At 39.8% G+C, this 27,899-nt stretch overlaps 1 protein-coding gene across 2 annotated transcripts in view; it reads right to left on the bottom strand.

The window, feature by feature from the left end:
- The window catches only part of ADAM23 (ADAM metallopeptidase domain 23), a 153,848-nt gene that overhangs the window by 109,642 nt on the left and 16,307 nt on the right, over positions 1 to 27,899 (bottom strand). For both annotated transcript variants that reach the window (XM_012738876.2, XM_076005871.1), the window contains exon 3: positions 9,994 to 10,070. In XM_012738876.2, the coding sequence (XP_012594330.1) occupies positions 9,994 to 10,070 (77 nt within the window). The remainder of the gene's footprint in view (positions 1 to 9,993; positions 10,071 to 27,899) is intronic.

The raw sequence follows: 27,899 nt of genomic DNA, 5'->3' as shown, positions 1-27,899 counted from the left end.
TTAATGCACTAGATATGTCTTTCATATCCTAGATAGTTTAAACAGTGCAATGTGATCCCACTGATGACTAGATCCCTTTGGTCCTTCTAGAAATTCTTAGTTGTCTGTCTTTTTTCTCCTTGGTGCTAGAGACTAGAGCCACAGGCTCCTCTTTTTCTGGGCAAGCACAATCTTCTCATCGCCCAGAACTTAGAAAATCTAAATCTAGCTCCTGTGGCCCTCCTGATTTCCCCAGCCTAGTGTTTAATCCCCCTTGGGTCCCGTTCATCCACAATAATTATTGTCAATAGGCAATGGGGGTGGAGTAAGGAAGCCTCCACTGTGCTTACTTCACCACCCAAGAATTATGCTAGGCCTTGTCCACCTATGAAAATCAAGAACCAGTACATAAATTATCAATGGCTTGGTTGTGATTTTATTTTTAATAATCCTGTTATTATGTTTAATTATAAAAGTCATCTTCAAACCATTTTCAAAGCAGGTAGGATACACATTCCAAATAAATAGAACTACAACCTATTAAAATTTAAGCAATATTTATTTTATTTTACATTTTTTAAGAGTTTCCGGACCTGATCCACCAGTATAAAAATGATATTTAGAAAGCAGATGATAATATCCAAAGCATCTAATACAGGTTTAAATTTTCAATCAGAAATGCCCAAGCTGAGACCTGACAGGTACTCACCTGACCAGTGAAAATATGGCAAAAAGAAGAGCTACCTGATACCCTAGAATCAAAATGTTTAGGAATGGACAGGAAAGGACGCCTTCAGGAGAGAAAATCCTATTGCTTAGAACACTGCTGGCCCTCTAGGACATACAAAATGCAATATTCACCTATGTATTACTGCACTCGGCACAGTGGCAATCAACATTTATAGCAACTTTGGGGATCTTTGCTTCCTAAGATTTTTATTACCAAAGAACCTTTTTCAAAATTACCAAAACAGTTCCAATCTTCATAAAGTACCTAAATAAAAAAGACCATAATTTCTCAAAACAGTACTTGGAAATTACAATATGAGAGACAAACAGATTTACCCATTAACAAGCAGCACTTGGTGCTGAATGTTTCACTGCAGTGAGTAAGCAATAAAGGAATTTGGATGGTGTACTAGTTTGCTAAGGATGTCATAAAGTATGTCACACACCAGTGGCTTAAGCAACAGAAACTTATTTCCCCACAGTTCGGGAGGCTAGCAGTCCAAGATCACGGTGTTGGCAGGGTTGGTTTCATTCTGAGGGTGCTCTCCTTGGCCTGGCTGCCTTCATGCTGTGTCTTCACGTGGTGAAATTCCCTAGGATCCCTACCCATGGCAGTCTGTGTCCAAACTTCCTCTTCTTATATGGACACCAGCCCAAGGACTTCATTTTAACTTAATTACCTCTGTGAAGACTGTACCCCAAATATAGCTACATGCTGGGTACTGGGGGTTAGGACTTCAACATATGAATTGGGGGACACAACAGATGGTTCTGCTCAGCAAACAGGATTATTTCAAATCCTATTGGGACCTTCTGCATTTTCTTTATATTGTTAAAAATTGACCAAAAGTGGCTCCTTTTTCTTTTTCCCACTTAATGTGAACAGATATGCAATCATTAGAATTACGCCCAGCTCACCTGTAAACTGACAGTCCAGCACCGTGACCACAGCAGCCACAGTGGAGTCCCACGCACTGGAATCCCAGCACGTGACTAAATCTCACTAGGCCTCACGTTACTCAGCAGTAAAATGGGAATTATCATCTCTTCCTCTCAGGGTTATTAATGGGTAAAGGGCTTAGCACGGGGTCTATTATTATTACCATTGTAGTAGAAGGACTTCCTTCTGTAGGTAGGTCCCTTGAAATTAGGAAATAAAGCATTTTAGCCTATGAGCTAGCAGCATCGTAAACACCCGGACTCCTGGAATGCAGAGCAATGTGCCCGTCATCTACTCTAACCCCTTCAGACTAATGCCCAGAGAGCGTGCCCAGCTGGCATCCCCAGCTGCAGAGCTGAGACTGGAAGTCGTGACTCCAAATTCCCAGGCTGGTGCCTTCCCAGCTTCCCTTTCCCGGAAACTCAAGAGGAATTTCCGCAGTGAGGCTGATGGGCAGATAGTCGTAGAGAGACTGAGGCCAGGACTGACACATGTGGCCAGCCAGTGTAGGCTCAGGAGTCACACAACCTCAACACCTAAGAACAACGACCCTCAACAAGGACCCCACAGCCTCAGGCTGGGACGGGTCTCCAGCCACAGCTACTGACTTCACTTGAGAAAGGACAGTGCAGCAGGAGGCCTGTTTCTTTTTAGAAATCAAGTTTAAGTTCAATCTCTAAATCTGCAGAGCTGAAAAAACATCTAGTAGAATGAAGGTGAAATTCCCCTCAGAATTCAGGGCATCCTAATAGGTGGTTTGCCTTCCATCTGCTGCTCGGTAGTTCAAGCTTCTCTGGGTGTGGGGGCTCAGCAGCCCTGACTCACCCCAGGGGTGTGGTGCTTTCTGGCTCCCACACCTCTGCCCCGCCACTTGCCCACTTTCTCCCTCCCACATCTTTCAAAATCTAAGGCACCTGTAGTGGCCGCTGATGGGTCCTCACGCCCTCAGTAGTCACCTTGACACACTAAAGGCAGCTGCTGGAAATACCTGAGACTCATGGCCTGAGAGCTTTTTTCCTGCCCAAGAGGAAGTACTAAAGAGTTACTGCCCCCAGAAAGAACCATCAGGCAGTAACACACTGGCAGCTCCCTTGCCTCCTCGCAACTGAAAAACTCTCTGGCATTAGAGTCCACAGACGCCCAGGGCTCCTCGGTGGGAATGGGCTACAGATGCCCACAGCAGCAAGCAGCTTGAGAACTCACCCCTCCCTGGCTTCTTTGTCTTCCGTATCTCACTTCCCCACTCCCTCTGGGGCATTTCCTGAAATCCTCACCCCTAGGTCTGCTACCAGGGGATCCAAACCAAGGCAGCATCATGCAAGACTCCCATCAAATTCCACCTTCCCCCAAAAACCTTCCCTCCTTACCAAGGTCTCCTAAGTCACTTTCTATCATGTTATAATGCTATTCGCACACATTTTCATCTCATTTCTCTACCATGGGCTCTTGGAGAGGGGGAATTCTTTCACAAAGCTCCAAATTCCCTGTGTTTGTCAGCAGAGCATCTCACGCAATGGAGATGCTCAATAAATGTCTGTTGACTGCACAAAGAATGAACCAACTATGCCAATCAGCAAGAAAGTTGGACTCTTTAACCTACTGAAACCACATCAGTGTGGCTGTTTTGTTTCCTTCTTTCGGAAGCATAGCATGAACTACTTTAAATGAGCAAATTACTGTGTGCATATATTTCTTTAAATCAGCATTTCTACATATCCATCTTAAATAAAACACCTCTGATTCCCAGAAAATCAGAACAAAGACCTTTTTCTAAAATCCAAGTTTTCAGTCCACTCCTCAGATGTAGGTTTCAGCCACTCAATGTGGACATCTTACACATTTTCACGCAAGCAGATTTCTCTGTGGGTATCATTAGAGGCAAACACACAAGAAGGCTTATAATAGCACATTTCTGGCTGGAGTTGTGTTCTCTTAGGAACGTGCTAGTACCTTATTAATCAGGAAGGCTTTACACTTGGTGCATCCCGAGAATTTGTCCTTGTCTATACATGGCAGAGGCCAACAGAAGAACAGGGGTTTCACTTCACAGTAAACAGAAGAGCATGCTGAGGGCCATGCTGATGTTCACCTAGGACAAAATCAGGCGGCCTGGAAATTTAAATATCCAAACATGCAATGACCCACAATGTCTTCTCACATTCTTTAGTGTCTAGTAAGCAGCTGTGGGACAACTGGAGAAGGACCAAATGGATCTCAGAGATGCTTTCAATTCAATGGAGATTACGTTATCTGACTTGTGCTTCTCTTAATGTGTATCAGGCTTTGGAAATCCCAGGGCTGAGGACTGTCTCCTGTGTGCATGTAATTAGAATTAGATCATAAGCTCCATGAGATCAAGACTCTTGCTCAATGCTGAATCCCCCAACATCCAGTCCAGTGACTGACTGCCTTGATGCGCTGACAATAATTAACTGTAAATACAAATATTTATTGAACATGCCCTTATGCTCTTCTGACTTAACAGACACATGGAAGTACCACACATTATCTTATTTAATCCTCACAACAACCTATAATTTAAGAAAGAAATTAAAGGTTAAAAAGTTAAGGATAAAAAAAAAAGTTAAGGATACATCCATACAGTGGTATGTTATTCAGCTACAACATGAATAAACCTTGAAAACATTATGCTAAGTAAAAGAGGTCGGTCACAAAAGGCCACATATTATATGAGTCCATTTATATGAATTGTTCAGAATAGGCAAATCCATGGAAACAGAAAGTAGGCTCGTGGTTGCTAGGGGTTTAAGAAAGAGGGGAATGGGGAGTGACTGCTCATGGGTACAGAGTTTCTCTTGGGGATGATTAAAATGTTCTGGAATTAGATTGTGGTGATAATTTCCTAACTCTGGAATATAATTAAAAGCCACTGAATGTTACACACACTAAAGGGGTGCATTTTATGGCATGCGGTAGCATTTTATGGTGAAGGTGGTGGAGGAGGAGAAGGAAGAAAAGAAGAAAAGGAAGAAGTTAAAAAACACTTGGCCAAGATCATACAGCTAGTAAATGGCAGGCCTCAAATTCAAATCCAGGTCTGTCTGTAGAACCTGTGCTCTCAACCATTACGCAGCTCTGATCACAGCCATTCCCAGTAAACACTTGCTGGAGACACCAGCAAATACTAATATAATTACGGGTAATATGGGCTTTGGCATCATTCTAATCACACGCACAGAGGACAATCCTCAGACCCCTGGGACTTCCAAGGACTGATATACATTAAGAATTGTTGATCTAATGTCAATCATACCTCAGTGAAATGGGTTTTAAAAATAAAAAGTTTTAAAAATGTAAAATGCTTGTTTGACACCAAAAAAAGAAGAAGAAAAGAAATGTTGACCTAGAAATCTTTAGAAAACCTGCTGTAACTTGGAACAACGGTTGTTCTAAAGGAAAAATAAAACAAGATTTTAAAGAGGGAGTATTCTGGGAGGACCATTACTAAAGGTTCTCTGAGGCCACAACTAAATAAAATGTAAATCCAACCACATCACTTCCCTGCGTCCTGCCCTCCGGCGCCTGCCGCCCAAACTCCTGGTCACGGCACACAGTTCTGCAGGGCCTGGCAACACGGCTGCTCCCTCTCTCATCTCAGCTCCTCAGTCTCCCACCCTAGCCTGCCACTGCACTCCAGTCACGACAGCCTCTGTCCTTCTAGAACATTCCACATCCTCCTCAGCACAAGCTGTCCAGCTGTCTCAGCTGTGTAGAACCCTCAGCTTTCCAGTACCCCCCACAGACAGGCCTCTGGCTTCTTCCGACTCCACCAGAGTTCCCCTTCTCCCCTCAGCCCAGGGGTTTCTTCACTCAGCGCCTGCCTCCTCCTCTGGAATGAAGCTGTCTGGGGAGGAGGGATCTTGTCTGTCAGACTCCCAGCAACACCGGCACACAGCAGATGCTCACTCAGCAACTGCTGAACCAATGAGTAAAACACACAGCACTGCCTCAAGATGCCTCCACAAGCCAAGGCCTCCTCGTTCAATCTAGGAAAGTGCAGGCTCAGAAAAGGCTTTCTTCTCAGGAACTCACGGCAGGATAGGCCTCACAAGCTGGTCTTCCAGGCCTGGGGAGGTCACTAACGACGTGGATTCTGTGGCCACCACCCAGATCAGTTTATGGTGACATCATTACGTGCTCACTTCTCCACACACTGAGCCCACATGCTTATTACCACTTTCCTTTCGCTTTTTCCCTCCTAAATGATGACTCAAAATCGTTGCCTATAATGTGGCAGTGGTCACCCTGTGGTGGAGATGAGACCCCTCTTTCCTCAGAAGCTCTTTTGATTCCTCCATGATTAATTTAAACATTTTCTTCACTCTCTAACTTCATTCTAACATGGATCAGACTTCTTGGTTAATCTCAGCCCTTACAAGCCATTTACACTGGAGCCCACCCCCACGACATATCTCACACCGTGACACCATGTCTTCAGGTCATCGTACCAGTATTACACGCTCACATTGTGCTCAGAAGGCTCAGGACCGCCCTGGGGAGGTGCCACACGATGGCAGCTCTCATGGCCTCCCTGCACTGCATGTTTTGCTTCAGAGAGCACCATTCCCTCCGGTCCATGGCTCTCTCTCGACTTCATCTCCTTTCTTACCCAGTTATGACCCAAGTCATTCATCAGTGTTCAAAGCACAGTGCTTGCACTCTTTTGTGCCACCACAAAGACTGGACCCTGGATCCACACTACAATCCACCTCCTTCACTCACACACTGCAGTAACGGAGCACCCAGATCTTTAAAAAAATAATAAAAATAAAATGTAAAAAGCAGGCCAGGTGCAGTGGCTTATGCCTGTAATTATAGCACATTGGGAGGCCAAGGTGGGAGGATCTCTTGAGGCCAGGAGTTCCAGAACAACCTGAGCAACATAGCTAGACCCCATCTCTACCAAAAATAGAAATATTAGCCAGGCACACTGGCACATGCCTATAGTCTCAGCTATTCAGGAGGCTGAGGTAGGAGGATCACTTGAGCCCAGGAGTTTGAGGTTGCAGGGAGCTATGAGGATGCCACTGCACTGTAGCCTAGGACACAGCGCAAGATCCTGTCTCAAAAAAAAAAAAAAAAAATCAAGAAAAAATACACAAAGACTAACACCTAACACAAAGACTTCATGATTTCTAATGAAGGTTGTTCATACGTTCTTTAACTAGACTCTGATGAGCTTCCTCACCCATTCCTCCCTGCAATTAGCCTAAATTTTCATCATTTTCCTCAAACCCCAACACACCATCCCACTCCATCCCAAACCTTTTGGCAGACAATGCTGTCTCCAAGAACATCTTCAGAGATGCACTTCAACTCCATCCCCTCACCTACACACGCTCTAACACCTTCATACATGTACAAAAGGAACTGTCTCCCCTGGTTCAAAATTAAATTCTGCCCTTATGCTTTGATTTCACTCCCTTCTGTCTACACCCAGCTCTTGCCCTATAACTTATCTCCTTTCTCTGCTGTATCGTCCACCTTTCACTCTCATCAGCTCCATCCCTCAATCTATCCACTTACTCTGTGATCACTATAAACGCCCGCCTTGACCCCAACGTCATCTTCTAGCTCTTTTCTTCTCACCCGAACCTCCACAATCCGCATTGCCATTCCACGTCATCTTCACTCCCAGCCCACTGTGACCTGAAACCGCTGCTTCCAGACCACCAGTGACCACTTACTTGGCAAATCCAAAGGGCAACTCTTGCTCCTATGCACTAGATCATTCTACACAGCATGTGATACCGCAAATCAAACCTTTCTATTTGAAACTCTCTGTCATTCTCCTGATTCTCCTCCTACCTCTCTGATCACTCATTCTCAATCTCCTTCATGGGTTCCTCTTCCTCTCCCCACCTCATAACTGTCCCCCTAGCTTCTCTCTCCTTTCTCTACCTATCCTCCCTAAACAACATGTTTGTCATTAATATTTACATGAAAATAACTCCCGAGTCTCCTCTCTCTAGCTCCCACCTCTCCTCTGCAGTTACACCCAGCAACCTCCTAGACACGGACTCATGTGTGTCCCAGAGCTCCTCAAATCTATTATGACTCCTCTGATGTCACATTTTCTGCCCTTGAACCAGTTAACCTGTTTGTTCTCTGGTGCTACCCATTTTAGCTAAGTACTCCCCTCCACCCAACCAACCAATCAAGGCACCTCTGTTGTCTTTAACTCTTCTCTCTGGCTTGCCATCCACACTGAAGCAATCCTAATGGTTTTTATCAACTTATGATTTCTTAAAAGCATCTCCTCTCCCTGCATCTTAGCAGTTCCTAGAACAGGACCTCTGTTTATTCCCCTGACTTGATTTTTCACAGAACAGGGGATAATGGCCAAGTACTTGAGCATGAAATACCAAGTACTTGAGCATGATATTCCATGAGTTGAACCAGGGGTCCTCAAACTTTTTAAACAGGGGGCCAGGCCCAGTTCACTGTCCCTCAGACTGTTGTAGGGCCGGACTATAGTTTAAAAAAAACTATGAACAAATTCCTATGCATACTGCACATATCTTATTTTGAAGTAAAAAAAAATAAATGGGCAAAAACACCCCCATGTGGCCCATGGGCCGTAGTTTGAGGACACCTGAGTTGAACTGTCCCTTGGCCTCCTGACCCATCTCCCCCTGCATCAACCTTGACATTTACGAGGAAGCTCAACAAAAGACTCATGCTCCTAACATGCCATTGCAACATGGCCCTGCCTCCGTAGACACGCTATCTCACATGCCTAGAACACACTTCTCCAAGATTTAGTTTGAGCATCACCTTTTCCAAGATGCCTTTTCACACTCCTCTACCCAGAAGAGCTGTGTCTCCTTGATGCTACCATAACATTACACATTAACCTCTAGCACATTTCACACTCTTCTAAAATTATATGTGTATCTACCAACCTTCCCCAGTGAGACTCCAAATTTTTCAAGGCAGGGACTTGTCATAATAGGTCCTCAACTTGATTCTTTCAAATATTACTGATGAATAATTTCTGGCATGTTTCCAGACCTTTAAGTACCTGGACATCCCCTATGACCCTTTCTCCATCATCTACTATTTAATTGGGAAACTTTAGTATGGCCATGATATTTTATTGTTCAAACACACAGCAGTGTCGGTTGTTATCATCACGCTACAGTTTGGAATGATGGACTCCACTGCAGTAAGAGTTAAAGGAATAGAGAACTTGAACTAAAATTAGCCATATCTTGCTACTCAACACAGTCTAAGATTTGGCAAGACAAGTCTCTTAGGCAGGCATACCGCTGACACAGCATGGTGAAACTCAACAACCAAAGAGGAAAACCTGCAATACCTTCAACACAGGAAATTCTGAGTTCTGCTGATTCACTCTGACTTAAAGCTGCAATAACACTTGAGTAAGGAGCACTCAGGCTGACTTTGCATTTTTTTCCTGCAGAGCTCACAGAATTTGGCATATGAGAAATTTAATAGTAGTTCTTTATAGTCCTTTGCAATTTCTCAGATATTGGCTGTGGTCACCTGCATCATAGCGCTTGATAGCTCTAAGTGGTATTTTTCTTGCAAAGATGAAGTCCTGATCAAAATGCTAATCAGAGCTTAAAATACTGACTGGAGTTTTTGTAACTCAGGAAAACCACACAAAAAAATCTCCTTCACCAAATAAAGGCTCAGTGCTAGCTCTATTTGAGACTGAAGAGCCCTGGTTAAGTCAACAGCTCTTGGTCACACTTTGTACAAAGACATCTGTGCAACCGGTTCCAACTTAGAAAACAGCATTTAAATATCAACACACACATGCTCAGAGACAATCAGGTAAATTGTCATCAGGACCAAAATTTCTAAGAAACCATATTAGAGCAAATTATGAAGCAAAGAATCTTCCCAAAGTAGGTATTTGCAAGTCATCACTTACTTCGTTCTTCCTACAGAAGTCACGTGAATTGCATTATAAAGGGTAAAATGGAAGAAATTTTCTAGACTGAAGTTAAATTATACTTGAATCAGTAATTTATCATGCTTCTTATATATAGCTATGATTACAGTTAACATTTAACTAGCATTACTTCAAATATTTATTTCATTTAAAATCATAACATTAGCGTGGCATTTGAGATATTAAATGTAAATGTAAATGTCATTTCTTTCTGGAAAAGAAAAAAAGACAGAATTCATCATTCAGACTTTTATATTTTACTTTAAGTGCTCTGTGACATATAATCAGCTAGAAAATATCAGTTGCTTCAACGACAGACATTATTTTGACTAAAGCAAATATCATAAAAATGAAGTTTTATAGTACCTGCTTTATAAGAGGACTGTGACTAAATACTTACTTGTTCAGTATGAGGTCAAGAATGAATTTGGAGCCAAAGGCTTCAATCTGGAAACTTGCCTGGGCCAGATGGACGGCCTATGGATTCAAAGACAGAAAGAACTTTAACTTACTTTCCTGTCTTTAAGGATTATATTCATATCAAGAATGGTATCTAGCAGGAATAACTTTTTTTACATATTGATTCATTTCCTTATAGATCTTTATGCAGCAATTCATTTCTTTAGGAGACTAGGTGCATTGTCACGGCTTTGCTGGGAAGATCTAAATATCTGCACTGCAAAGAACTAATAAGATGACCAGTCCTTTAAAATGCACTCATTGAGATCAAATCAAGAGCACATTCTGCTGGACTTCCAGAGCGACCATGATGAATTATGCAAAAGTCTGACTAATTAAAGCTTGATTTCAGCCTATTTTGTGCACAAAGCTAACCAATTCTTTCTGCACACCTAAGTAAAAAATCATGTCAGTGTTCTGCTCTGCAGCAGGAATTGGAACTTTCTCTGAAACTTTCTCTAAATGATGTATCAGCAGAATGTGACAGTAAAATGGGATAGCATGACCTTCTAACTTCAGAAAACACTTAGAACCCTGGCCCTTTGTGAATACTGAGAGTTTATGTCCCCCTGTAAGAGTCACACACTTACAAGTACTGTCATTATTATGTCTTCATTCAAGATACAGACATAATTCCATCTAAACATGAATCATATTTACAAGGTGTTAAAGGATTAGTATAGCTCAGAGAAGCATCTTGAATAACATAAATTAACAAATCAATGCAGTTTCCTAAAAGTATTATTCAACATAAAACTCTCCTTTGTCACCCTATCAGACAACAGCAACAAAAAAAAGGCCAAGGATAAATGCACACCTACCCCCCTCCTACACTCCCTGCCAATTTCCTTCCTAAAGCACAGTGGACGCCAGCAAGAACACACCAGGCATCCATTCCCAGTACTGTCTGTTCCCACCTCCCCAGGACCGCCCCACGCTGCTCTGTGCCCTCACCTTCCATTTTTTTTATTTCAGCATAATAAGGGGGTACAAATGATAAGGTTACATACATTGCTATTGCCTTTCCTCCTCCCTCAAGTCAGAGCTTCAAGCAAGTCCATGCCCCCGACAATCCACAATGCACTTCTAATGTATATATATAAACCCATCCCCTCACCCCCCACCTGCCTGACACCTCATAAATGGTTTTTGTTTTTGGTTGTTGTTTTTTTTTATATAACATTTTGGTTAGATTTTATAATTTTGCCTTTACTTAGCAAAGGTTAGAGGTATGCCCTTCCCCTCCACACTGTTTGGCACGTCTCTCAGATGTGGATCTATCCCCCCACCCTCCGAATCTCTGGTGCACACCACCCTCCTTTGAGCACCATATTGAAAATCAGTCAGTACCAATGTGACGGCAAGTACTTATGGAGCCCATCCCTCTGATCTTGTGTCACCTCACTTTGGATAATGGGCTCAAGCGCAATCCAGGATAAAATAAGCAGTGTTAGCTCACTGTCATTTCTTAGAATTGAGTAATATTCCATTGTAAACATATACCAAATTTTAATTATCCAGGCTCACCCTCCATTTTTGATTATGGAAGCCCTTCCCATCCTTCAAAGGCATGCCCCAGCCTTACTTTCCATGAAGCCTCCTTCACGCACAATCCTCATTATCAGGGCTTTGGAAGCACTTCATTTGTTCCTTCTTCCCTCTGGCATAATGTGTGCCCCCTTCCCACCCCTCCCCTGGGTGGTGAGCTCCACAACACATATCACAGGGTCTTGCAAACAGGGTATAGATTAATGATCCTTCCCAAAAATATCTGACCTTTCAAATAATTCACCAAATATTTAGTGTCAAGATTATTTTGCTATGCCAAACCCATAAAACTCTACAAATAAAACATGACTTCTACTTCCAGTCAAGCCACTGCCAAGTCAGATGGTCACTCAATAATAGTAATTAATGGAATCTACCAAAAAATAAAAAAATATTAAATTTGAAATAACAATCAATGAGAGAGAAGGTTCCTGAATCCTGAACACCATGGAACCTGAAGTTAAACTCCAAACAACCACCTAGAACAGGGTCAACCACGGTCGTCCTGGGTTTCCTACATCCAGACAACTACGTGAAAGAAAGAGAAGCTTCTGCCTTGTCAAGCGTGGTCTCTATCAGCTGCAGCAGAACCTCTATCTGTTCAATACAAATACCCATTAATTTCTAATGTAAATTCATTTTGTACCTTGAAGCATTAACTTTGGCATAAAGATTTTTATACTGATGAATCATTTGCACAAGGAGAGGTTTTTTAGCTCTGGATCCCCAATTTAAAAAAAAATAGCTAAAACTTACTTGCTGAGAATAAGATAGGTCCTTAAGCATATTTTCTCTTAAGAATACTATACAATAGAGAAGAGTTCATTAATGGCAACCTGGCCTAAAAGAGCTGATAAATACACCTCCTTGAGCATCTTTTATAAATACTAAGAAGAACCTGAAGGTGTCCCAGTAAAAGGTTCATTTTACTGCAAGCAACGAGACAAGTACAAACACCAACAACACCTTGTTACAAAATAAGGTTGCCTGTTGGCAACTGCAGTACCCTCATTTTACTGAATTACTATGAATTATACAATTGGATAATTGTTGAAAAAAGTTTATACTAAGTCAATGTGACACACTTCAGTTTAACGGAATTTAATGAAAGAGACAGCAAATATTAATATATAGCCATATTATCCATATTACTTTTGGTTGATTTCATATGAATTCAGAGTTGATGAACTGACCAGCATCACTAAAAATACAAAAACTACCTACAATATTGTTCCTCTTCTACAAAAAAGGAATTATGCAGTGAGGTTTAGAAATGTATTCAGTAACACAAACTCAGATCCTAGGGATACTTCAGAGAAGAGTTCATGAACCACACATATTAGGTCATTAGTTATTTTCTCCTTCAGGATAGCTGTTCAACAGCCTTGTTTTTATAAGGATGGTCACTAAAATAGCACTGCAGAAGAACACAGGGCTTTATAGCCAAAGAGCATCATTTCACAACAAGAATATGCACATCCCTGGGTTCAGAATTACCACCCTGAAGGACTGAGAACAGCTGTTGCCTAAGTACTTTGGTATTTTTCTTTTGACTCAGAATCTGGCACAGGGAAATTACAGGAGCTCTATAAACAAAAACAACTAAACTCAATTATATACACAAACCTCCTTCACTGAAGAACAATTTACACATCTTAACAATGTGCTTTTATTGTTCTGTTTTTTTTCCTAGTAGATAGCACCCAATGGGGTAATATTAAATAACTTTAAAAGACTGTTCAGTTCCTCAGCTACAACTTGTTTCATGCCTTATCATCAAGCAATGCTATGGTATTAGGCAATCATACACACTTGACTGTGTGTAAGGTACATCGCATAAGCTGAAGAGACATTTATGTTTTCTTGGCACTTATATTCTAGAATAGTTAATACAGACTTGAAAATAAGAAAAAAACAGTTACAGAAATAAAAAGCAGGCATTTGCAGGGTATACATGTTTTAATGCAACGATGCTTCACACATACTAGGTGTCAAATGGAATCCTTTGCCACTTGGCAAGGATTTGTAAGCTCCGTAGAGTTTACCCACAGCTGGAACTGAAAACATGAAATGAAAGTCTATACTTTCCCAGAACTCAAAAAAATATTATGAGACTGAATTTTATAATTCAGTAGAAAATGAGCAACTTGGAGTGTTGGTATCTGTGCTATGGATCGCCACATCCTCTGAGCACGTATTTTACTTTAGTATGCTTGAAACTATACATAGTCTGGGGAGAAGAATAAAATTTGGAAGTGGTTTCCATGCTCTTAAGATATCTTCAGTTTATTTAGTGAGATACTCATTTAAGTAATGCAGAGAACATGCCCAGGGTGGCAAGAAAATGCTTTACAAATGCAGGTAAGAAGTCCTCTAGGGTATCCGGCAAGCCCAAGTAAACATCAGTGGAACGACTCCAGCTCTGCTTCCTAAAGAAGGCTGTGGATGGGGGCTTCTAAGAGGAATGGCGCTAGAGAGAGCAAAAGGCAGCAATTAGAGTTAGAAGCCAGGATTAGGGAAAACTGTCCTCTCTATCGGAAGGATTCATGATTACCAGAGGGACTCCAAGGAATCGTTCTCTTGTTTTTGCTTCCCTGATTGCTGTGACAATGCAACGTTTATTCTATGTTTATTAAAATAATGAATACAATGTATATGCTGTGTGTATGTGCAGGTGTATGTGTCTGTAAACATCATCTTTTCAGAAAGTATTTTCTCTTCCTTTGTCTTGTTGAATATGGTTCCTTCCCTTGCTCACTCTTACGGTTTTTTAATAGATCCTTCAAGAGTTTCTACTCCATTTTCTCCAAATAGAGTGGTGAAAGTTCACAGGATCTTAAACATCACCTTCTTTTAAGGTTCAGGATATGTTATTATGTTTCAGAGAAAACAGATCAGGAGATTCACCAACCATCAAGATGGGAGGAAGAGAACCACTGAAGGAGCCTGCCTTGTCACGCTTGGTTAAGATGCTGAAGACAGAAGCCATGTCACCAGGAAGCCCTCTGCCAACTTGGCTGCTTTGATTTGTTTTTCTTTTCGCATAAAAACAAAACAGAGACACAGAATCCAGTAACCCAAATAATTAAATGCCAATGAGAAATAAAATGTGAAGTTTAAATTCAAACAAGTTTGAGAAAATAAGTCACTTTCTTTAGATTGTAGAGCCTTTTCTAAAAAGGACGAGTCTGGATCTACCCTGCAGCTGTAGAAACATAAAAGTCTAGCTTGCATATCTTTTTTCTGCCTAATGCAAAAATCCAAGTATGTGACTATATCTTAGGAGCTTTAAAGTCCATAGGCTATTTTTAATTGCAATCTGGTTCCAATCCCTTCCTCAAAGTTAGAACGTTGTGGATCACATAGACTCATGTTATAATAAAAATAATGATGTCATATGTTTCTTATGTTTTAATCATCTCAAAGTACTGTCATGCTATCCAGAATAATACAGCACCCCATGAAGTTGGTAGAGCAGACATTTTTATTATCCTTTTATAAATGAAAAACATTTTTAAAAGGCACAGTGAGATTAAGTGATGTTTTTGTCCAAGGTCACACATCAAATAAAGATATATAAGGTGTTAGCTTCAGCTCAGTGAAAAAAAGTGCCAAGTTTATGCCAGAAGTTCTCCAACCTCAATGTTTCCTGGTCATTAAAATATAAATAATAATAGCTTACCAACAGGATGTGTGTGAGGATTAAATTATACAATAATGTAACAGAAAGTTTCTAGAAAAGGTTGGCCACATTGAAAGAGCCAATAATTTAGGAAGAAGAAGCAAAGCAGAAAGAGAAAGGGAAATAGAGAAAAATAACATATTTTAGAAAGGGTATCTATCAGTCAGTCCCACCTTAAAAGTCTCTCCCAGGATAGCCGGCCTCCTTCTAACAAATTCCAGTGTGCATTTATACTATGCAAAATTTGCAAGTTTTATATTTTTTATTGCTAATTACCATTATGCATTATGTTTTAACCTTGTTCAAGTTGTCGTGTCTTTAAAATAATATGAATCATTTTCCTGAGAAATGAAACAGCTGCAAATGTGACATGAAAGCAGTTCTGCAAATTAAGGTAATTTGCTGAACATTCTTGCCAAGATACATTTAAATATCATGATGTTTCCTTCTAGCATGTTCCAATTCACAGTATTATGACTTAAACCATGAGCAAATTTGTATTGAATACCTACCTTGTATGAGATATTGGGGCCGATGTAAAGATATAGAAGAATATGTATTTATACCAAAAAGTTTTATAATCTGGTTGGGGAAATGAAATGAGAAACCACAAAGAGTGAAAACAACAATATGTCAATTAAATAATAATAAGTATTATTTGTAAAGATGCCACATAGAATTTAAGCATGATTAATTGCTAAATATGGAGTATGGACAACAAGTACATTTGAATCTGTGGAGTAAGACAGCTGGGGCTGGAGAGAGCTGAGAATGGCTTACGGGGAAGCCCTTCTCAGCATTTAAAGATAAACAGAGGCCAGGTGTGGGGGCTCACACCTGTAATCCCAGCACTTTGGGAGGCCAAGGAGGACAGATCACTTGAAGCCAGGAGTTCAAGACCAGCCTTGGCAATGTAGCAAGACTTCCATGTCTACCAAAAAAAATTTTTAATTAGCTGGGCGGGGGGGCAGGTGTCTGTAGTCTAAGATACTTGAGAGGCTGGAGGTGGAGGATCACTTGAGCCCAGTTTGAAGCTGCAGTGAGCTACAATCACACCACTACACTCCAACCTAAGCAACAGAGGGAAACCTCATCTCTCAATAAAATTAAAAAGAAGAATTCAAATTGCCCTAGGATTGATTTACTAGGATGAAATTACAAAGTGTTTCTAAGTGTTTGCTAACAAATAGATACTTAAGAAAAACGCTTTTAAAGTAAAACACAGGATGCCTTCCATTCCAGAGTGTTAGACTGTGTTTTGGATTATGGTGAGATTTTAACATGATATTTTATCATAAAATAAGCATTTCACAGGATCAATAAGTAGTGTGAACACATACACATCCAAAAAAGTCTAATGTATTTTATAAGCAATCTATCTTTTAGCTTTAATTTAAGAAGCTGAAGTCGTACTCCTTGAAGACAGTTACTGAACCAACACAAAAACATCAGCAAAGCACAGTCTTCTCCCTGGCCATAGATCTGCATTTCCTAATCAGAGAAGCAGCTCGTTGTTTTACTTTGTTCTCTGTGCCAACCTAGCCAAGAAAGATGAAACTTCTCTGAAAGAAATCTATCCAATATCCAATTATCCAATCTGATGACACAGAAAAAAGGAAAGTATGGATTCATGGATTTGTGAAGAATTTTAACTCCTAACCAAATCTTTTACAAGAGCTCTTTTCTAAATAAATCAGTTTTTAAAACATTCTAGATTCATCTTCCTCCCCTTTCTTACCTACCCTCAGTTTCAGGTCCTCTTAATGTTTGATATAGACAAAAGATGGACACTGAAGAGAAGGAGGAACAATAGGCATTGATAATCCAAATAAATAATCGAGTAAATAAATAATGTTAGCTCTACTAAAAATTTCTTTTTAAAATTCTTCACGGCCAGCCAAAAAATAGAAGCTATATGTAATATATGGGGGCTGGATGGGAAGGTCAAACTATTAGCAACCCTGGAGGACTCTGGAACAATACATTTTCACTGACAAAGCATCCTCGGATATTTACATTAAATGTCTTCTATACATTTATCCTTAGTGATTAATGTTTGCAGGATATTAAACTGACAATGCCAACTAAAGAGAGAGATTACATCACAAGGCTTCAGAGCATTTGCTATTTGAAAATGAGTAAAGCAGTATAAGTATCACTACAGCCATATTATTTAGCTTTCATATATTTCCTGAAAGATGAGTAAAAATATAGCTATGACAACAGTTACCATGGAAGCGGTTTCTTTCTGCTGCTTCCTGAATAGTAACATTTAATTTGATGCATTAATCTAGTAGCTGAAGTGTGATTCACCTTGTTCTTTTTCCTCCGTTAATTCCTACATCACCAAACTGCACAACTCTAAGGAGTGCTTCTATCTCTAACGCTTTTGTCATAAAGCGAGAACATATTTTGTCTTTCTAGCAGGAATTACTGAACACCCACTAAACAATTTAAATAAAAGAACAGAAATAGGGTATATGTTTTGGAAAGCAAAAGGCATACTAAGCTCCAGGCTTAATGTCTGTGACTCGCTACATGACAGTTTATTAAATTTGCTTCTATAACATTAATACTATCCTGAAAGAAAAAAGCCTCCTTTAAGGTAACACTCCATGAGGAGTCCTCCCTGGTCTGCCTGCTCTGGTCCTTGGAATTTTGGCTCTAACAGCCCAGTAGACTCAAGTTAATTCAAATATTTATCCAGGGCAAAATAAGATTCTTTAATATAAGTCTTTATGATGACCACATAAGGATTAGTTAAGAATGAATAATTCTGAAATACAAAATGAGGATTACAGTACAGTAATTACACAGTTCACTTGAGCATTGTTATGTCTAGCAAACCATAAATGATATAGAGTAGATTCAAATATTAATTTACAGTTCTCCCTAAGAAAATACTGAAAACACGTAACCAGAGAAGGCTGAGCAGACCTATCTAGGCCACATCTCTCTTCTCTTGAAATACCTTGATTCTACTGATCCTCATGAGTGGGTCTCACACTGTCCCTGCCCAGTGATTTCTGTTGGGGTCTCTATACCAGGGCTAGTATTTCCATTTGCAAACATTTTTCAGACTCTGCCTATGAGATGGCTCAAATTTCATCCTAAATATACTAACCCTATTCCTAAGAGGCCTTTGCTTTTTTTGACTTGCCCCAGCAAGGTGCATGTCACCAGTTGCGTATTACTGGGGCAAAGCCTCATTTTGTCTACGGAGATCCACAGATACAGATTAGAGAAATTTCAGCATTTTCCGGTCCTCAGCTGTGCCTGGTTCAGTCCTTTGCTCTGAATTCTGACCTTATTTATGACCAGGGATGGGTTGTATTCTGCCTCTCGAGATGAAAAGAGTAGCTTTCAAATTGCAGGTCATGTCGAAAATGGATTTTCAATTTTACAAAATTGCAGGTGCCATTAGACTTCCTAAGTAACACTATTAAGGCATGTTTCTGGACATAGAGGCCCACAATTGTCCTGTTTCACAATTTTACTCAAAACAAATATGTGTACTACACATACATTACCTGAAACTAGATGTATAAAAGCTAATATTGATGTGACCTTGTGTTCTCTAACATCCAACTTCCATAGAGTTCTGCAAAACATCAACCACTCAGCCTATATTCATACAATTTTTAAACCTAACATTTAGAATATTGACCACTACACAGAATGTCCTACCTATTTTAGTAAACAAATGATAGATCTTACCATGTCCATGTAGTGTTTGGGGTTTATTAAAACTCCATTTTTATTTCCAAATAAGAACCCAGAAATTACATGGAGTCTTGAAGACATATAGAAATAAAAATAGTACTTTGGAATCTATCCATCTCCTCAGATTATATACTGCCTTGTTGGCTTCTATATTATATACGAACTCATTTATTCATTCAACAAATAATTATGTGTGCCTACCATGTTTCAAGCAGAAGCCCTGGACGTCTGTAGTTTTCATTTTAGTGTGTATGTTTTGGGGGTAGGTGGCTAATACAATCATTGAATAAATCAATTTAAAGCACATTAATGTGCTAGAGGTGAAAAGACTGGCTAGTTGTGGTGGCTCACACCTGTAATCCTAGTACTCTGGTAGGTGGAGGCAGGAGGATCTCTTGAGGTCCAGAGTTCAAGACCAGCCTCACTCAGCAAGAGCGAGACCCTGTCTCTGCTAAAAAAAAAAAAAATAGAAAGAAATTAGCTGAGCAACTAAAAATGGAAAAAATTAGGCGTGGTGGTGTGGTACACGCCTATAGTCCCAGCTACTCGGGAGGTTGAGGCAGTAGGATTTCTTGAGCCCAGGAGTTTGAGGTTGCTGTGACCTAGGCTGATGCTTTGGCACTCTAGCCCAGGCAACAGAATAAGACTCTGTCTCAAAAGAAAAAAAAAAGATTAAATTAGGTAACAAAGGTAATTAGGGAGTTGTAGAACAGAAAGGTATCAGTTTTAAATAGGACAGTCAGAGGACTCTTTGAAGAGGTGGCATTTGAGCAAAGCCTGGGAAGTGAAGGTGCAAGCCATAGGAATGCCTGGAGAAAGAGAATTCCCCAGGCAAAGGGAACAGCTAGTTGTGAAAATCCCAAGGCAGGGCACACTTGCTATGTAAAAGAATGTCACTAAGGCCAGTTTGGGCCAAGCGGAGGGAGTCAAGGGCAGTGCAGTAGACATTGAAGCTGAAGAATGAATGAGGGGTCAATCATGTAGGACCGTGTGGGCCACTGCCAGAACTTTGCCTCTTACTCTGGATGAAATAGGAAGTCGCTAAGGATTTTGACCTGAGGAGTGACATAATCCAGCTTCCATTTTTTAAAAGTTCACTCAAAGCTATTGTGTTAGCAGTGGACTAAAAAGGGCAGGCGGCATGGGAGAAAAGAAGGGTCCAGCTAAGAGGCTGTTGCAACAATCCAGGTGGAAGGTGATGGTGGTAATGGAGGAGTTGATGAGAAGTGCTCAGATTCTGGGTAGGCAATGAAAGTAAAGTCGATGGGAGTTGTTTACAGATTAGATATGGGTTATGAATGAAATAGAGGAGACAAAGAAAACTAAAATTCTTGGCCTGAGTAGCCAGAAAAAGCAAGCAATTTACTGACGTAGGGAACATTGCAGGAGAAGGGGTAGTGGTAGAAATTCAGGACTCTGTTTGAGATCTATTAAGCTTGCTATGCACATTATATACCCAAGTGGAGATGTGAAATAGGCAGTTAGATATAAAGCATATATTCTTTATGCTAATTAAAGATATATCCTTTAATTAATGTTTACTGAGTGATTAAGTAAATTAAGAAGTAGTGGACAAGTGAGTAAATGATTAGGCAAATGAATGAATGAGTAAATGAATGCATGAATGTTGGGGATACAAAAAAATTCCAGTAAAGGAACAAAAGAGGGAGTATAATTCAGCAGATGCCTTACTATCTGATGTAGCTAGGGCTTAAATGACAAAGCTAAGATAATTGGGAGAAAAAATTGTAGAAGTCAGTATAAAGCAACTTACTCAGTGGGTTTTAAAATCAATATTTTCAATTAGAACAGTGTCACTTTGGAACCCAAGAGATGCTACAAACTATAAATGCCCCCAAAAGAATTCAAGTCCAAGGACATCATTTTCATATGTCTTATACATACATGAAAGTATGACAGTATAAATACTAAATATTCCTAAGAAACAACATAATGTTTCTCTGATTTTTAGAAAATCCACTTCCATATTCCAGAAGTCATGCTATCTTTACTGCTTTTAATATTTCAAATTTGTCACTACTTTTAGGCATACATTGTCATATATTATACTTAATTTTAGGAAGTTTTAATCATATAAGCTTATTGATTTTTATTTACTATCTGTTCTTCCCATCTTAGGGCCTTGTTCTTAAGTTACAAAAGTTAAGGTATATCTCATATCCTACCAAATAATGTAGGTTTCTCAAAGTCTCATCAATTTCATAATTAAAATTTATATTATAAAATCTAGAAAGAAAAAGACTCCAAAGTCTTACAAATGTCCTCATTTCTACATCTTTTCCATGGACTGCTATTTAAGTCAGTAAATGACAGGAAGTAGAGTTTCCTTGAATTTTTTTCTTAAATTCACAATGCCTCAAAATATTTTAATAGTGCCAAAGGTTAAAAAAGAAATAAAGCAATTTTTACAAACATATTATTTCAAGTATAGTTATTTCAGGAGATGTTTCTATTACCAGAAATAAGCAAATAACTATATCAGGGCAGTATTTAGTTCGTCATGATTAGAGATGATACAATAGTATTAATACTTGATAAACAGCTCAAAATAAAAACTACTTATAGTACATGAATTTTTTTCCAAAAATAGAAGACTATTAATACAATAAATTTAACACTGTTTTTATCTTAGCCAAAAAAAGAAAAAAAGCCATTTCAATGACGACTTCAAGCAAACTTTTCTTTCTGCTTTCCATTCCAGTGAACACCAAATTAGCCAGTTTCCCACAAAATAAAAATTATAGAGCCTGCAAGAATGTTGTAGTACTTACGATACAGTAGCAAAAAGACCACTGACTCCATGTGCAAATAGATACAATGTCAGAAACAGCGTTAAGTGACAGAAAGATAATAGTTGCCATGTTCCTAATTTACATGTTTACAATTCTATCACTGGGTTTCTCAATCTCAGCATTATTAACATTTTAGGCTAAATACTTCATTGATGTAGAGGGACATTCCTATACACTGTGGTATGTTTGGCAGCATCCTTATCCTCTTGCCACTAGATTCCAGTAACATCCCATCCTTAGTTGTGACGACCAAAAAATATTTCCAGACATTACCAAATGTCCAGGAGTGAGGGGCTGGCTCTGACTGATAACCCCTGCTCAATATATACAGAAGGTATATGAATTTATATAGATTCCTCTAGATGTATATTGCCTTTATACAAATTCCCATGTTTTTTTCAAAGTTCATTTGCAGCTGTCACTAAAGCCCTTGAAACAAAACAGCAAGAAGCAACTGATGTAAACAGAATTAAAGGAATTCGGTTCTTCCAACATTAAATGTAACAACCTGAGAAGAAGCAGATTTTTAAAAATATGTACCAAAAAATAAAATCGAATCAAATAAATAAATATATCCATCGAAGTTCCCCCAAAATTAAACCACTGGTTTAAATCTGTCAAATAAGCTCACATGTATCATTCAGAAAATAATGAAGGAAGAAATACTGAAACATCTACATAGTCCAGAAATTTGATCTTTTAACAAGCTGCTTAATAAAGCTCTCTTTCCTCCCAAAGTGGCAGCTTCTTATTATCTTTTGAAATGTCATTTGGTGACTCAAAAGCAAACAACTGTAATTTAAACAGCAAGCAATGAGAGGGAATAAGTCTGTATGTGGCCTCTGCTGGAAGTTGCTAAGCTGTTTTCCCACAATTCATGTAATACACTCTCTCCGTGGGTGAAACCCCAGGTCTCTAAATACCATTCTTCTGCGGACGCTCCCACATCTCCATCTCATCCTGACCTGCCCCTGCGCCCAGGGCCAGTGAGGCCATCCACAGCTGCACAGGGAAGACCAACAGTCCTCCTGAGCTGACATGTTCAGTCTCCTCTAAGCCGCGTCCTAAACTTTCTTCCCAGCCCTTCTCACAGTGGGAAACAGGAACACTATTCCCCAGGAAAAAGCCTGACAGTCATTCTTGACTCCTGGATTAGTTTCCTATTGCTGCCCTAACACATTTCCATAAATTTTATGACTTAAATTGTTATCTTACACTTATGGAGGTCACAAGTCCAAAATCCAAATCTAGAATTTAAAGTTAAGGTGTTGGCAGGGCTGGTTCTATCTGGAGGCTCTAGGAAGAACCTGTTCCTTGATCTTTCCCAGCTTCTAAAGGCCGCCTGCATTCCTTGGCTTGTGGGCCCCTCCACATGCCACTCAAGCCTCTGCTTCCAAAACCACGTCTCCTTCTCTCACTCTGACTCTTACAGGGGCCCCGGTAATGACTCTGGGCCCACCCAGACAATCCAGGATAAGCTCCCCTTCTCAAGAGCCTCAACTTAATCTCATCTACAAAGATGTGATTTCCCATGTAAGGCAACATACTCACAGGTGTTAGAAATTAGGCTGTGGACACCTTTGGGGGAACCATTCTTCTGTCTACCACAACTCCTTCCCTTCTCTAGCCCACCCACCCCCAAACTATCAGCAATCTAGAGGCTCCACCTCCAAAGTACACCCCAAATCTACCTACTTCCCTGCAATTCTTCTGCTCCCACTCAGTGCAGTCCACACGGTCTCTGCCTGGACAACTTGTCTCCCTGCAGCCACTCCTGCCCCCTCCCCTCTACCTTCCATAGGGCTGATAGAATGATCTTTCTAAAATATAAAGCAAGTGATGTCATTTCCTCGTTTAAAACCCACCAGTGGCTTCCTGATGTGACCAGGACAAAATCCTAACAGGCCCTTCAACCTCTGGCCCATTTTTACCTTTAAAAAATAACAGAGCAGGAAATATGCAATTTTCCCCCACAAAATATCTTTCCATCCCCTCTCACCATCAACCTTCCAAGGATTTGTAGCCGAGAAGGAGCTCCTGGCAAATCACTGGGGCGGGGAGCCGGGGTGGGGATACTTGTGTTCAAGCTGTTCTTCCTCGGTCTCTAAGTTTACTTTTCTGCCCATAGGTTGAAGACAGCAACTTATCACATAGTTATAACCTGAAGTCCTGCCCCTCCAAGTCCATTTTAACTGTAAAATGCATGCAAAAAACACAGAAAATTCAAAATATATAAGAAGCAAAACTCAGGGGGTAGAGAAAAGAAAAGAGGGAGCACACCATAGTGTAATATCTTCTTCACCTTTTATAGCAGGCAGACAAAAGATAATATCTTAGGTGGATAGATCTAAAAATAGAGCAGAAATAAATTATTTAATGTTAGAAGAACTAAAAAGAGAAATTTAACAGACTTCAGGGAGAGCTAGGAGAGAAACTTTTACTTTTCCCTCTCTACCTTTATAAACTCTGAATTCTTAGACCATGTAAGTAAATATTAATATATCAGAATAACCACTAATCTTACACAACATATTTATACCAATTTGATAAGTGTAAATATGCATGTTTACGCAAATTGGTCATTAGTTTTTCACACGTTGTAGCATTTCTTCACTCTGGTTTCCCAACACTGCTCTTTGGAATTTCCTCACCGGAATCCGTCTTGCCAAGGACTTGCTGGGGATCAATCAGGGGCAGTGTGATCCCATCTGCAGCCTTTCCACTGAAAACTATTCCTTAGCCCCACCTCTGCTTCTATTTCAAAACCTCTTTTGTCACTCAATCACCTCACACCAACCACTTCTGAAGCCAGCTACTCTTCATTTTCAAATAATAAGTACCTACACTTTATAATTCCTACTTTTCATCCAACAGGCCTGAATCTCAGGAGGCAGCTACTCCATGAGCGCAGCCATTGCGGTCCCCAACTCAATGGCCCATCCCACATTTCATCTCCTCTGATGAAGACCCATCACTTCTTAGTGAAGGATATTTTCACAGAATTTTAGGGCCATGAGTTTCTAAAGAACAAACTCACTCACATCAAAATAATCTGAGACTTATAAAAATGCAAACTCATGGACCCCACACAGACCTACAAACTCAAAAGCTTTTCAACAACTTTCACCAGTGGTTCCAACACACACTAAAGTTTGAGATCCCCAAATCTAATTCAATCCAGAGATGGACTAAATCTAATCTAATCCAGAGATGTAAGTACTTGCCCCAAACTGGCCACCTCATACACAGACAATTATTCTGCGCATGGTATGGTCTCCCTTTTAAAGGAACTTGAGAGATAAAACTGCAAAAACCAATAGAAGAAAACTACCTAAACATATAAAGGCCATATACCAAAAACCCACAGTCAATATCATACTCAACAGTGAAAGACTGAAATCTTTTCCTCTAAATTCTGGAAGAAGATAAAGATGCCTGCTGTTGCCACTTATATTTAACATAGTAGTGGAAGTCCTAGCCAGAACAATTAGGCAAGAAAATGAAATAAAAGGAATCCAAATTGGAAAGGAAGACATAAAGTTACCTTTGTTCATAGATGACATGATTTTATATGTAGAAAACCCTAAAAGTTCCATTTAAAAAAAAAACCTGTTAGAACTGACAAATAATTCAGTAAAGTTGCAAGATACAAAATCAACACTTGAAAATCATTTTATTTACATATACTAATGAACAATCTGAAAAAGAAATTAAGAAAACTCCAATTATAAAAGCATTAAAAAGGGCCGGGCGCGGTGGCTCACGCCTGTAATCCTAGCACTCTGGGAGGCCGAGGCGGGCGGATTGCTCAAGGTCAGGAGTTCGAAACCAGCCTGAGCAAGAGCGAGACCCCGTCTCTACTATAAATAGAAAGAAATTAATTGGCCAACTAATATATATATAGAAAAAATTAGCCGGGCATGGTGGCGCATGCCTGTAGTCCCAGCTAGTCGGGCGGCTGAGGCAGCAGGATTGCTTGAGCCCAGGAGTTTGAGGTTGCTGTGAGCTAGGCTGACGCCACGGCACTCACTCTAGCCTGGGAAACAAAGTGAGACTCTGTCTCAAAAAAAAAAAAAAAAAAAAGCATTAAAAAGAATAAAATATTACAAATAAACTTAGTCAAAGAAGCAAAATACATTAAAAACTATAAAACATTGCTAAAAGAAATTAAAGAAGACACAAATAAATACAAAGACATCACATGTTCATGAATTAGAAAACTTAATATTGTTAAAATACCTGGCATAGTTTGGATATTTGTCTCCACCCCCCCCCCTCGCCAGATCTCATGTTGAAATATGAACCCAAATGTTGATGGTGGGGCCTGGAGGGAGGTGTTTGGGTCATAGGGGCAGCTCCCTCATAAACGGCTTGGTGCCCTCTCCACAGTAATGAGTGAGTTCTCACTTTATTAGTTCACATGAGAGCTGGTTGTTTAAAAGAGCATGAGCATTCCCTCCTCTCTCTCTGGCTCCCTCTTTTGACATATGACATGCCTGCTCCCCCTTCATTTTCCACCTTGATTGGAAGCTCCCTGAAGCCCTCACCAGAAGCAGACGCTGGTGCCATATTTCTTGTACAGCCTGCGGAACTAAGAGCCAAATAAACCTCTTTTCTTTATGAATTACCTAGCTTCAGGTATTTCCTTTATAGCAATGCAAATGGACTAAGAAAATACCAATGCCACCCAAAGCAATCTGCAGATTCGAGCGCAATCACTATCAAAATCTCTGCAACACTTTTTGCAGAAATAGAAAAATCCATCCTAAAATTCATATGAAATCTCAAGGGACCCCAAAAAACCAAACCAATCTTGAAAAAGAAGAACAAAGTTAGAGGTCTCACACTTCCTGATTTCAAAATTTACTACAAAGCTATAACAATTAAAACAGTGTGGTACGGACACAAAGACAGGCATAAAGATCAACGGAATAGAGAGCCCAGAATAAACCCTCAAATATATAGTCATATGATCTTTGACAAAGATGGCAAGACCATTCAAAGGGGAAAGTATGGTCTTTTCAACAAATGGTGTTGGGAAAACTAGATATCCACATGCAAAAAGCTAAACCTGGACCAATACTTTACACCATGTAAGAATTAATTTAAGCCGGGCATGGTGGCTCATGCCTGTAATCCTAGCATTCTAGGAGGCTAATGCAGGAGTATTGGTTGAGCTCAGGAGTTCAAGACCAGCCTAAGCAAAAGCTAGACCCTATCTCTACTAAAAATAGAAAACTAAGCCAGGCGTCATGGCACACACCTATAGTCCCAGCTACTCAGGAGACCGAGGCAAGAAAATCACTTGAGCCCAGGAGTGGGAGGTTGCAGTGAGCTACAATGATGCCACTGCACTCCACCCAGGATGACAGAGCAAGACTCTGGCACCAAAAAAAAAAAAAAAAAAAAAAAAAGGATTAACTTCAAATGAATCAAAAGCCTAAACATAAGAGCTAAAACAAGAAAACTTTTTGAAGAAAACATAGGGGTCAAGCTTCATAACATAAGATTTGGCAATGATTTCTAGAATATGATACCAAAGGACAAGCAACAAAAGAAAAAACACAAACTAGACTGCATCAAAATTAAAAACTTTTGTACATCAAAAGACACTATCAAGAGAATGAAAAAGTCGATGGGGGAGGGGAGGGAGAAAAAAGAGAATGAAAAGTCAACACAGAGAATGGGAGAAAATATTTGTAAATCATTTATCTGATAAGAGATTGATATCCAGAATATATGAAGAACTCCTACAACTCAATAACAAGAAAAACAAACAACCAGATTAGAAAATGAACAAAGAATTGAATAGACATTTCTCTGATGAAAATATACAAATGACCCATGAGCACATGAAAAGATGTTCAACATCACTAATCATTAGGGAAATGCAAATCAAAATCAAAATGAGATACCAGTTCACACTCATCAGGATGGTTAATATTTTTAAAAAGAAACATAAAATACTAAGTGCTGGTGAGGATGTGGAGTAATTGGAACCCTTTTGCATCACTAATGAGATTGCAAAATGGTGCAGCTGCTGTGGAAAATGTTATGGTGATTCTGTGATTCCTCAAAAAA

This window comes from Microcebus murinus, chromosome 8 (assembly GCF_040939455.1).
Source record: "Microcebus murinus isolate Inina chromosome 8, M.murinus_Inina_mat1.0, whole genome shotgun sequence".
NCBI lineage: Eukaryota > Metazoa > Chordata > Mammalia > Primates > Cheirogaleidae > Microcebus > Microcebus murinus.
The sequence above is the reverse complement of the archived record's forward strand: the minus strand, read 5'-3'. Positions and strand labels throughout refer to the sequence as shown.